Source organism: Acipenser ruthenus, chromosome 25 (assembly GCF_902713425.1).
Source record: "Acipenser ruthenus chromosome 25, fAciRut3.2 maternal haplotype, whole genome shotgun sequence".
In the NCBI taxonomy this organism is placed as follows: domain Eukaryota; kingdom Metazoa; phylum Chordata; class Actinopteri; order Acipenseriformes; family Acipenseridae; genus Acipenser; species Acipenser ruthenus.
The window spans coordinates 24,563,063-24,575,191 of record NC_081213.1 but is presented as its reverse complement, the minus strand read 5'-3'; the positions used below and the strand labels follow the sequence as shown (position 1 = coordinate 24,575,191).

The 12,129-nt window shown below is 36.7% G+C and overlaps 2 protein-coding genes across 4 annotated transcripts in view; one reads left to right on the top strand and one right to left on the bottom strand.

Annotated features, from left to right (window-relative positions):
- Positions 1–12,129, top strand: part of LOC117414132 (centromere protein P) — an 80,417-nt gene that overhangs the window by 14,310 nt on the left and 53,978 nt on the right. The gene's annotated exons all lie outside the window — the stretch shown is intronic.
- LOC117971369 (osteomodulin-like) lies at positions 4,600–11,100 on the bottom strand. The gene is made up of 3 exons (XM_034919601.2): positions 10,855–11,100; positions 7,561–8,511; positions 4,600–6,896 (listed from the first exon to the last, which is right to left on the bottom strand). The coding sequence occupies exons 2-3, from the start codon at positions 8,489–8,491 to the stop codon at positions 6,595–6,597; spliced, it is 1,233 nt and encodes a 410-aa protein (XP_034775492.2). The 5' UTR covers positions 8,492–8,511; positions 10,855–11,100; the 3' UTR covers positions 4,600–6,594.

Below are 12,129 nucleotides of genomic sequence, written 5' to 3'. Positions count from 1 at the left end.
AGAACCTTTTCTTCATTTACGTTGTCACATGCTTACAATTAAGTTGTCATCCAGCCCTAAGGTTGGAGCATTCTGTTGTTGAGATATTTAGTTTTAATATTTGCGTTTTTAGGGAAGTGTGTGTGATTTATCAATTACGTTCACTGTAAGACAAAAAATACCGAAAACTCTGCCACCTGGCCACGTCAGATCATTGCGGAAAAGTTGGATATCAGGAAAGCTTTGAGATTGATGAAATGTTTTTTTTCCATCTCGCTATTTGCCAACATTTTCCTAATATTTGAGAGTTTTTTTTTCCAATTTATTATCAGACGAGTTACCCTTTTTTAGAGGTTTATTCATCCTTTCTCCTACAAGTCAAAAAATGTATAATTTTCTGTCAAACCTGGCAAAACAACCTTAAACCCAACCATAAATCGTTCAGGCATGAAATAAGACTCCTATTGTATATAGCAGCAGTTTTACCCATTCCAGGTTTTAACAACAACCTTGATTAGCCATAGTGTATAGGTAACAAGCTCAGGTGTGTCTCATTAAACTCAGAGTAAAACCAGGAGTGGATCAAACTGCTGTTTCCATTCCTGCCTTGTGTATTTTGCATTCACATATTTAGGTGTAACTGCCTTGTTCATAGCTTTCTGTTTTCGATTTTCAGTGTCCGATTGCTGATGTACGTGGGTACATGCTCAGGCCTGTACTTGCTGAGCACCGTTCTCCATAATCCCACAAGTAGTCATTTCCATCTTGAAATGCAGCACATACCTGCTTTCAAGTAGAAACCAGTGCTTGTAAATGAAGTGATAGTGTGTCTAAAAAGATGTTAGAGAGAGTTGATAGGCAGGCTCAGTGGTCCCTGTGACATTTCACCCTTGTCTTTGGCCTGAACAAACACGTTCACAATGCACCAAAAGTTTACCAAGAATTCCTTTAAATATTCCTTTAAAAAAAAAAAAAAGGCTTTTTATTCAGAATGTAATACTAACATGTTGGTTTGTATTTGAAGTAATTTATATTAAAAACAGGTAAAAAAAAATACCTGGTTCGAGTCCAGGCTATTCTATCACCGACCGTAGACGGGAGCTCCCAGAGGGTGCTGGCCGAGTGCCGCCGGGGGCGGGGGCAGGAGGGGGGGGGGTGTGTGCTTAGGTCAGCCAGGGTGTCCTCGGCTCACCGCGCACCAGCGACCCCTGTAGTCTGGCCCTGCGGGCTTGCCTGTAAGCTGCCCAGAGCTGCGTTGTACTCCTACAATGTAGCTCTGAGGTGGTTGCACGGTAATTCTGCAGTGTGAAAAAAAAGCGGTTGGCAGACAGCACGCTTCGGAGGACACCTTGTCAGCACAGGGGTGGTAGCGGTGAGCTGAGCCTAAAAAATAATTGGATATGCCAAATTGGGAGAAAATAATAAAATAATTGGCAATTTACTAAAACAGGTAAAATACAACCCAAAGTATAATCAGTGATGTGAAGGCTGGTTGCTGGTTTGCTGTATGGAAAAGAAAAAGTTAAAAATCTATATATTTTTGCCTAAAGTGGTAAAATTACATTTATCCAAAACAGAATCAGTTAAAAAAAACAACTATTTCAGAAACCATATTAGTGCTTTAAAACAACTGGAAAATCTCTGCTTTTACAAGGCTGTCTTAAGAAAACTGTCTGGGGAACACAGAAATCATGAGCCTGTCAAGCAGCCCCTTCATTGCACCCCAGAAAAATGGAAAGGGCCCAAAATATTAACACTAGAGCAGTGGAAACAAGAGCACTGAAACGGTAAGTAATAACACAGGTGTGCCAACAATTATAAAAGCTTCTAAAAAACGTACTACGCTATGCTCTGTGCCCACTCCAGGAAAATGTTTTTACTGCATTAATTTTCTATAGTACAGGTCTCCATCATGGTGGCATTTAACAGTATAAACAGTTTCTCAAGCAATAAGGTGAATTTTATTCACAGTACAGGTTTTATACCCATTAAACAGCATGTTGCAAAAACATTCTCCTAATCTTTATTTTGGCAGACTTAATGTTTTATGACCATTCAGTTCAGAGCCTTGTCAACAGCCACACAGAAGCAATAATGTAACATTAAAAATTCATTAACCATCCATCAATTTGTATGCAAAAAAGATATGGATTTCTCACAGCCACCACAAATCATAAACCCCTTTTGGCTTCTCTTGAATATTTCAGAGCTACACATCCCTAAAGCAATTTTAAACTTTATAAACATGTTTCCATATATTGTGTTTAAATGGGTGAAGAAAATAGGATGGTGGATCTCTATTGTTTCCTTTTTTTTTTTTTTACTGCACTTTAGTAATTCCTATTCTGGTACTGTGGGGAAAAAAACAGTAGTGCGTGCATGTCCCATCACTATTTTATCTTTTATCTTGGAACTGGAAAGCTATGAAAAATATTATTGGAAAGGAAGTCGGATATAATGGATATTGAAAGACAGGCATTTATAACCCACTGCTGCTGCAAGTAGGAGCAGGAACATGCCTGTGAGCTATGCAAGAATGTAGTAAACAGACACCAAGGAATTTAAACTAGTATACCCTTTGTAATGTGTGCCGACTGTAACTATACATTTTGAACTTCTGTGCAAAGTATCAGCATACCGAACATAATTATATATGCTTCACACACAGGCTGTATTTGCACAAAAGGCTATATTATTCATTAGTAAACTCCAAATGGCACAATGCTTTATGAATACTGGCCTACAATTTATTGTTGTTTGTTGCTGAAGACTGTTGTCAAGAATGCAAGAATGTTTTTATTTATTTTTAATAATAATAATAATAATAATAATAATAATAATAATAATAATAATAATAATAATAAATAAAGCTGGACTGTGGAAATATTTATGATGCCCTAGCTTCACTTTACTGTATATCGAGACCCGTTTTAGTTGTTATTCAAGAGAATTACATTTCTAGGAGCAGCAAACAGCAGGTTGGAAGTATCAAGTTGTAAAGTACTGGCTTTAATTATTATTTTTCTTTTCTTTGTTTTCTTTTTTTTTTTCTAGCTTGGTTAACTTGGAAAAAAATATATACATCATCAAATCAGTTTCTTGTATTTGAGTGTTTTCAAGTTTCTAAACATTTTCAAATCTAATGTTATCAGTGTGCCAGACAGCAAATCCATTTACTCAGAGAAAAAATAAAGTCTGAATGACAGACACTAAGTATGTCTATAGATTTCTCTCAAGGAACATCTTGTTAGTTGTTTACACAAAAATGATGCTAAGTTTTCCTTTGGAGAGGTTTCTGGCAGTAGTGCGGACCTAACCGCTAACTGTGTATGTTTTCATGTTTCTTGCACCTGCTCATAGAAGAGACCAATTCTGCATAAACAAATTCATCTTGGCCACATCATGTTATAAACCTCATGACATTTGGTTAAACAAATGTGGTATTAAATTTGTGTTTATAAAAAACACAAGCAAAATATTACAAAGTAGAGCCTCTGAAAACTATGCTTTAAAAAAACCGTATTGTACTTGTTTGTAGTTGATAAATCATCTCTCAATAGGAACTTTGCAACAGAAACAAGGTATGTTCTATAGATTTGTTAGGTAACGGTTTCCTTTGCATGTGAATCAAGGAGTAAAAGCCATTTTGTTGAGCAAATGTGTAACAGGGTTATTTACGGGAGAAGATGGTTGCAACCTTCGATAGAAATGGAAGCTGTGGCAGGGCAGTAGTAGAGCCCTGCACATATGAGAGGGGGCAGGGAGAAGCCCTGCGTGTAAATAAATGTATTGTTTGTTTATTTTCGAACGGGGTACTGCAAATTTTGTATTTGTATTGTTTTGTATCATGATTTATTTATTATATAAAGGACGGCAAATAGCAGAGTGTTTTATTATTGTACGATTTGAATGGATGTTATGTTATTTAAAAATACAATGTTTTCGTTGTTATTGTTTGGTTTGGATGTGGTCTGGCAGATGCGATGGTAGCAGCTCGTATCTGCCAGACATCTGGTGACAGTGTGGCTGGTGCCGTTTATTGAATTATTGTTTAAGTGTTTGTAATTATTTTGTTAAATTCACCAGTATAAAAGCCTGCAGCTCTCTGCGTTGTCGGAGTGGAGTGTTTTGGAGCGAGAAAGAGCGAGCGGAGAGAATATGAAAGTAAAACTAAATATAGGAACAGTGAAGGTGATTGCCCAGCCTGACTTATATTGTTTAGTGTTCGTCAGTTTGTTTTGTTTTTTGAATATTTGTTTTCGCTCTGTGAGCAGTGTTTTTTGTTAAAATATTTTATTTATTTTTGTTTAATAAAAAACTGCATATCCATGCTTTCACCCGAGTACCTGCCTGTTTCTGGCTTCATTTCCCTGGTCCGATGTCACCACTCAGCCATCCCTGTCTCAGAAGCCTATTAGAGTCTGGAGTTAGGGTTTTATTTGAATAAATTAGGAGCTGTTTTTTTGAGTCTTGAAATAAGAAACTGTACTTTTTCAAGAAGTGTTGGCTAGTTTAACCTGGAAGCAATGAGATTTCAAAGGGGATGTTTTTGCAGGAACCTCTTCAAGATTGTGATACAAAGAAAACAGTGGAAAAAAAAAACCCAACCAGAAACAAAACTTGCTTATAATGCTTTTGTTTACCAACAGTAGTTACATTTACATACATACCTTTTGAGTTACATATATTAAATATCAAAAGCCAAAAATGAATGCAGGGAAAAGAGTTTGAAGTGATCAGGATAGATACATAAGGGCTGCCTAGAAGCCTATTCAAAAGTAAGCTATGAAACACAATTCTAGGAGCACAACATTTCATTTCGCATATTTTTGCTATGATTTTATATACCCATTGTAAATACCCAGGAGTACAAATTATTGAAGAGCTGATTATAGTCTAGCTTTATTTTGTATATGTAAATGTATTTTAGAAATATTCAGTTATAATACCGTACTGTGTATTAATCTTTAGTGGTCAGTTGCAATGCATTTCTTAGTGCAGTTTGTTGTATATGTTAAAGAGATTACTTATTATTAAAATGTAGGTAATTATGCAGCAAGTATCCCTTTAAGAACATAGGCCTATATAATATAGTTCTGTTAAACCTCTGTCCTTCTGAAATAGCCTGACTAAACTGTTTTCCATGTTGAATTCTCCATTTATGCTTTGGCCGGGAGCCCCTGGAATCCTGCCCCTTCTAGATATTCGTTGATGCATATACCAGTGCTTACAAACTGGTTACAAAATTCACCACCACCTGGTTAAGCGTGCCTTGAGGGAAAGCTGAGGGACAGTGATGTTGGTTTGAAATGTTAATTGGCAATTACTCCATCTTTTCCCAGTGAGCCAGTAGCTGCTCAATTTACTGGCAATTATTATTATTATTTTTTAATATAAATTTAGTAGTCACCAATGGATTTATACCCAATTTTTTCCCCAAATTTGGAATTGCCAATTGTATGTATTGATCCCGGTCCACTGCTGCAACCCCCAAACGGCGACAGACACACGCGTCCTCCGAAACGTGCCCTGCCAAGCTGTCTTTTTTCGCTCTGCAGGTCCACAGCAAAGCCATCAGACCTATAGTGCTGGAGGACAACACAGATCTGAATGGCTCCACAGCAGACCCGCAGGCACCCTGCCAGCCACAGGACTCACTGGTGCGTGGTGAACCGAGGATTACCCTGCCGACCTGAGCCCTGGATGGCGCTTGGCCAATTGTGCGCTGCCCCCTGGGAAATCCCGGTCACGGTCAGCAAGTGACATAGCCTGGATATGAACCAGCGATCTCCAGGCTATAGGGCGCTTCCTGCACTCCACGCAGAGCGCCTTTACTGGGTGCGCCACTCGGGAGCCCCCCAATTTAGTACTTTTGCGTGAGCCCCTTTGATAGTGCTTCACGCTGCAAAGGTCACATGTCTGAGCAGGTCTGTTGCTCCTGTTTTGCTCGCACTGTAGGTCTGCATCTGGAATATTACTACAGTACAGTTCTCTCTTGAGGAAACAACACGTTGGGGATTCCATTTTAGACAGACATCCCATCACTCTGTCTGTCTGAGAGGGAACTTGAGAATTCCAGAAACTCTTTTCAGGTTTGTTTATTTGTCCCCATGAGCAGGATCAGTCCCAGATACCCCAGCAACCCTTGGCTGTTTGAATGAATGGGCTTTAAACTTTTGATTAGTCTTATTTGTTCTTTAAGAACAGTTGTTCAAACTAAAACGTGCACAGGCTACAGTAATTTACATCAATTTAGCAATTAATATCATGCATTATTTTTAGCTTATTTAATATCATTTTTCTACCCTTCAAGTGCTCAGAATGGTATTCAAAGTACACATTTCAGTTAGATTACATTTTATTTGAGTTTTTTTCAGGTAGGGTCAAGCTTTAAGGCTGAATAGAAAGAAGTGCTAATTCTGTGTAACATTCTTCTCTCCCCTTTACATGAATGGGTTAATTCTCATTGTTAAGCCTTTCATGAATTGTTGTTACATTGCTTTATTTACTGATATTTAATAATAACCAACAGTATTCAAAAGATACATGGCACTCCAGGGAAACTGTTCTGGTAAATAGCTCTTTGAATACCACCCTTATTGTATAATACAGAAATTAATTGTACCAACTTTCTGTGTAAGTGTAAGTGTATTCTTTTTCTACTAGTACTGGATCTGATGCTGGCACAAGTGGTACAATTTCAGAAAAACGAGGGAGCACAGGCTCATTCACCGGAGGTGCTATGTAATGTTGCACGACTTTCTGTTCCCCATAGTAGATGTTCTGGATGCGGGGGAAGCATGTGTATACAAAGTTATTTAACTGGTCTTTCAGCTTGTTCTGGTCAATACGAATGTAGGTGAGCAGGTTGGGCGTGGCGTAATCAACTGAAGGACACATCAGTGAAACATTCAAATCTATAAAAAAAGAAAAGAGAAATGTATCTTTCAGATTGGCTTGCAAAACAAACAATGTGATACGCGTCACAAAACGAGTTATCGATTGTCATGTGGCCTAAAGATTCCATCACGGCTGCTGGCATAGCAGAATTTGCATTTGTTTATTTTTCTTTACGGTCGTATAGCATGACGTTAGCACCCGCCGTCCCGCTACTGACCCTTACAGGCTCCAGAGAGTTGAGGAATTAAATTAAATTAATAAATATGAATAAGTATTAGGCTTAATCAGAGTAACAGATAATAACACTAAAATTGCAATGCAACTATGCAATTATGCAATAGTTAAGCCTAAAAATGACTTTCTTATTTTTTAAAATTATCTCATTATCTCATCAAAATTATCTTATCAAAATTATTTCATTTATTGCTGAAAAAGACTGGCATAATCTGGTGGCTGTAAGACTAAATAAAGGGCATGCAGGTGCGACTGTCAAGCGCTGGTTTGTGCAAATGAGGAAGATTGAGTTACATAATAAATTACAATTTCTGTTCATTTTAAATTCTTTAGGGAATTAATTGTTAAGAAACAAAAATTGTTGTGGTCAATATTTCATGTGTAATGACATGTCAAATGTTTTAGAGGAAATCGCATGGGAAAATATTTAAAACAAAGAGAACATACCAACAAATTCATTGTGGTCGAGGTATAGATGCTCCAGGGATCTTGGAATGAAGAAAGCTTTGGTTAGTTTGTTGTGGCCCAGGTTTAGTTCCATCAGACTAGACAGGTTGAAGACTTTGTAGGGAACCTCTTGCAGTTTGTTATAGGATACCCTGAGGGACATGAGATTTGGCGTTTTCTTAAAATATTCTACTGGGATTGAAGATATTAAATTGTTCTCCAGGGACAACTGCATGAGGGACGCTGGGAGATCTGAAGGCATAGATTTCAGTTTATTGTTGCACAAGTTAATTTGCATCAGGCTTTTCATTCTCAAAAGGATTTTCCCCTTAAATGCAGAGTCTGTGAGTTTGTTATTGCAGAGGTCAAGCATTGTTAGGTTGAGCAGATTTTGCATAGCATCTGCTGTCAGCTTAGAGATCTGATTGAAACCAAGAGAGAGTCTTTGAAGGGTGCCGGGCAAAGGCGCTGGAACATTTTCCAAATTGTTGTACTCTAAGTGAAGTTTGAGAAGGTTCTTCATCTTTGCAAACACACCTTGGTCGACAGCAGAGGACTTTATTTTGTTGTGGCTCAGATTGATTTCTGTGAGAGAGGTTGCATTGACGAAGGAACTTTCACTCACAGCTTCGATGCTGTTGAACTGAAGGTAGAGGTGACGGATGTGATGCGGGACATTGGGGATGATCTTCAGATTCCTATTGTCACAGTGCATTGCAAAAGGATAGGAAGGTGGACAAAAGCACTCGCTGGCACACTCATAGGGATATTGAACATACTGACCATAATATAAGCCTGAATCAACCGAATAGGAAAAAGTGGGCAGTTTTACTAAAGGGGGCTCGGTATCGGGGTCTAAATCAAAATCTTGACCTAAGACATTGGCCTCAAAGAGAAGGACTAAAATTGATATTTGAGTTAGAATTCCCATGGTTACTACCTTGAAATGACCTGTTGAGGAGAAAAAAGGAAAATATTTAAGCCCCTATATACAGCGGGATACATGATTCTGGTGAAATGTGAATTCATGGAAATCATTGCTTGGGTAAAATTATTGTCAAGCACCATCAAATGGCTATTAGATACTCAATGCCATATTAATATTAATTATTAATTGTTAATTATTTAAAAAATGACATTTGCATTGATGTTGTTTACTGATAACTATGAGGAAGTTTGGAAAGAAGTAGCTTCATATTTCACAGCCCATCCAGAGACTAAATTTATTCCAGGTAATCACAGGTTAATGGATATCACACAGCCTGACCTTATAGTCACGTAGCTTTGCACGCACACAATATCGCAGTTCTGTATGTTTTTTTGCGAAAGAGGAAAGTATTCTACTTAACCTCAAATCAGACAAACTGTTGCAGTTGATTTGTGTTATGTTAAACTCTACGCTTCAAAAACCTTTCAGTATTTTTACTGTATAGATATAAATGATGTAGATTATGTTAAAAGCCATTGATTGGCTACTGACATATCAATAGTTCTGTTTCTGTTTTTTTATATTATTAGGTGTCGATATGATTAAATATTGAACCTGCAGTTTAATTTTCTACCAAGATACAAATGATAGCTATGACTTGAATATTGCTGATTGATTATGCTTGTTAATGCCATAAGGGCGCTGGCAAGTGTTTATTGGTTGATTGGGAACATCCCACTCCGATGTGTTTAATATTATAAATGCATGTGACGGGTGTTAGGAGCTCAGAAATTACACCAGCTGAGGCATACCGTCTGCTGTATGTGTTTTTTGTTCTTGTTCCTGTTTTTAAATTGATTTTTAAATACACTCTTTTGATTGATTTTAAGAAGACTAATTAATTATTTTTAAGAAATCTAACCACCTTACACTAGATAACTGTCTACAGCTTTGTATTTGGCATTGGTCCTAAACTGCATCCTCTGAGAGCACTCCAACACTCTATCTAACTTCAGAATGCTTTTATTTATTTTTTTGTAATGGTGGAACAAAGTTTTTTTTATTTTTTTTTATTTTTTTTTTATCTTACCGAGTCAGCAGAAAGGCTGCTAAGAGTTTATTTAATTGGATCAAGTTTCTCTTGTGGATTTTTGTCTTTTTGGTTGCATGCCATTGTAGTTCATATTAAAAAGCCATGGATAATCTCATGGATAGTTTATTGCAACGCTTACTGAATCAAAGTCCATTTTGAAAAAAGTTTAAGACATGAGCTCAGTCACTCGTAACGAGTAACACATGTATAATTTTAGGAAATATTAATTTCCAGTGCTTGTATAAAATATTTTGGACCCCATTTTATGAGGGACCCTTCTCATATAATATCCAAAAAGTGAATGAAGAACTATTTCTCAGTAAATAACATTAGCAACACAACACACAAACACAAACAAAAAAAAACATGACTTGATATTTGTCTGTCAAATGCAATATGCTGAATTTGCTGTCTTTTCATGTTCATCAATCAAATCCAGATGCCTCTGAGCAGCACCAGGATTGATTCTGCTGTGATGTCATCATGCAAAGGCATGATTGCTGGCAGTTGAAGGCATTGTACACGTATTCTGTGTGCATTAAGTGTAGGATGGCAGAACTTTTGCAAACAAGTGCTGACTGTTAATGACTAGAAAAAAAATAAAGAAAAAAAAAACTGTACAATATAATTAGTTTTTTGCTGCTAAATTGTTTATGATTCTTGCTTATATTTTAAGATGACACTGGTATCCCTAAAAAAGCATTTGCTGAGTATTTCACCTTTTATAGGAACAAACCTGTCCATTGATTTCCTTTTAAAGACAGAAATTCGCTGTCCCCTCAATGACAGCACTGTTTAGATCAGTTGAATAGACCCGAATATCTCTTCCTATCTTTTTAAAATATATAAAAAATATTTTTTTTGTTTTTGTTTCTTTTTTTAAAAATGTTCAGCCACTGTTTTACTCCATTATTTAATTATTACTAAATAATGGCACACTAATAGTTTAGCAAACTTGGAAAAAGATGATTGACAGTCATTTGTATTTCATTGTTAAACTCCCATTATATGCACATGGAAAACTTTACTGTCCCACAAAAAATTAAGGTAACAGCCATTCACTTTTAATATTTTTAATTATGTCTTATAAAGTTTGGAATTATTTTCTCAATTTTTAATTGAGCATTAAATGAAATGCTCATTTAAAGAAATAATTATATGTGACAGAATAGTATCCTTATTTGTATATTTGGTTTGAAAATTTGTAGGACGAGTAACATCAGTCTTGACGAATGGTCTACACACTTCCCTGAAATAAATCACAATGTCATACCTGATCAATGTTTGTCTCTCTCTGGGTGATGGGCACCCAACGCCTTTTAAATTGAAGCCAGGTCCTCTAATGCGACTGATTCGTGCTTCAGGGGCAGATGCAAGACAATGTTCTCTTCCTCTGGCTTATCGCAGTCCTGTGCACACTGATGCTAAATGGCTTTGGGATAAATTAAAAACTGACAGTCTTCTCTTCATCATGCAAATTATCTTGGAAGCAAATAGGGCCATGTGCTCAGTGACCTCAGTGAAGCCTTGTGGTTTCTTCTTTTATTTCTCCTTTTTTTTATGGGGGGGGGGGGTTAGGTGCAGAAGGAATTTCCTTGAAGAGAAAACATAAGGAATCGATACATATTTAAATGAAAAAATATGTGCTTTGTGATTTGGTCTTTTGTCTGGATCATGGTTTATTTCAGTTGGGTGTATTGTGCATAAAGCTCTTTAACCGTTGAGAATAGTCAGTTTGTGGTTGCTAGAACTCTCTCTGACTCTGATTAGCAATGTTTATATGAGTCAATAAGAAAACGGCTTGGTTTACATCTTATCTTTCTTATGATTTGAATTGTTAAACACATGTGAAGTGCCAGTTATGGGTAAGCTTAAATATACATATATTTTTAACTTTGTTATTCAGCTTTAATGCTTTTTACTAGACAAGCATTAAAGAAGACAAGCGTTGAATTGACAACAGAACTGACGGAAGGCACAGGTGTCGTTATCCATCCATCAACAGTCCAAAGCACCTTTGACCCTTGTTCCATAGTCCAAATTCTGTGTTCTTGTGCATATTTTAGCCTTTTCAGTCTTGTTCCCCTTTCTTAACAGAGGTATTCTTACTGCAACACATGCTTTAAGTCCTGATTTCAAGAGTGACCATACTGTGCCTTCTTTCTATTCCTTAAGGATATTATCTTCAAGTATTGCTCATCCTTGTTGGACAGCTTTTTGGATCTTCCAGTCCTGAGTTTGTCAATTACAGATGATGTTACTCTGTACTTGTTGATTATGCTTTGGATGCCACACCTTGAAAATCGAGTGATGCGAGCTATTTCACTCAATGTTTTTCCTTCTTTATGCAAGTCAAGTTTGTTATAATAGTAGAAAACACTAGTGGAGGCGTTGAGTAAATTGTTGATGGTCATAATGCATCAGAGTAGAAAAATGCAACATGTCTAAGACTTTTGCACAGCAGTGTATATAAAATTTTTTTAAACTTTCCTGCAGACGTTAACGTTTCTTATTTTTGAGTTTTAATAAAAATGTCTCCATTATAATA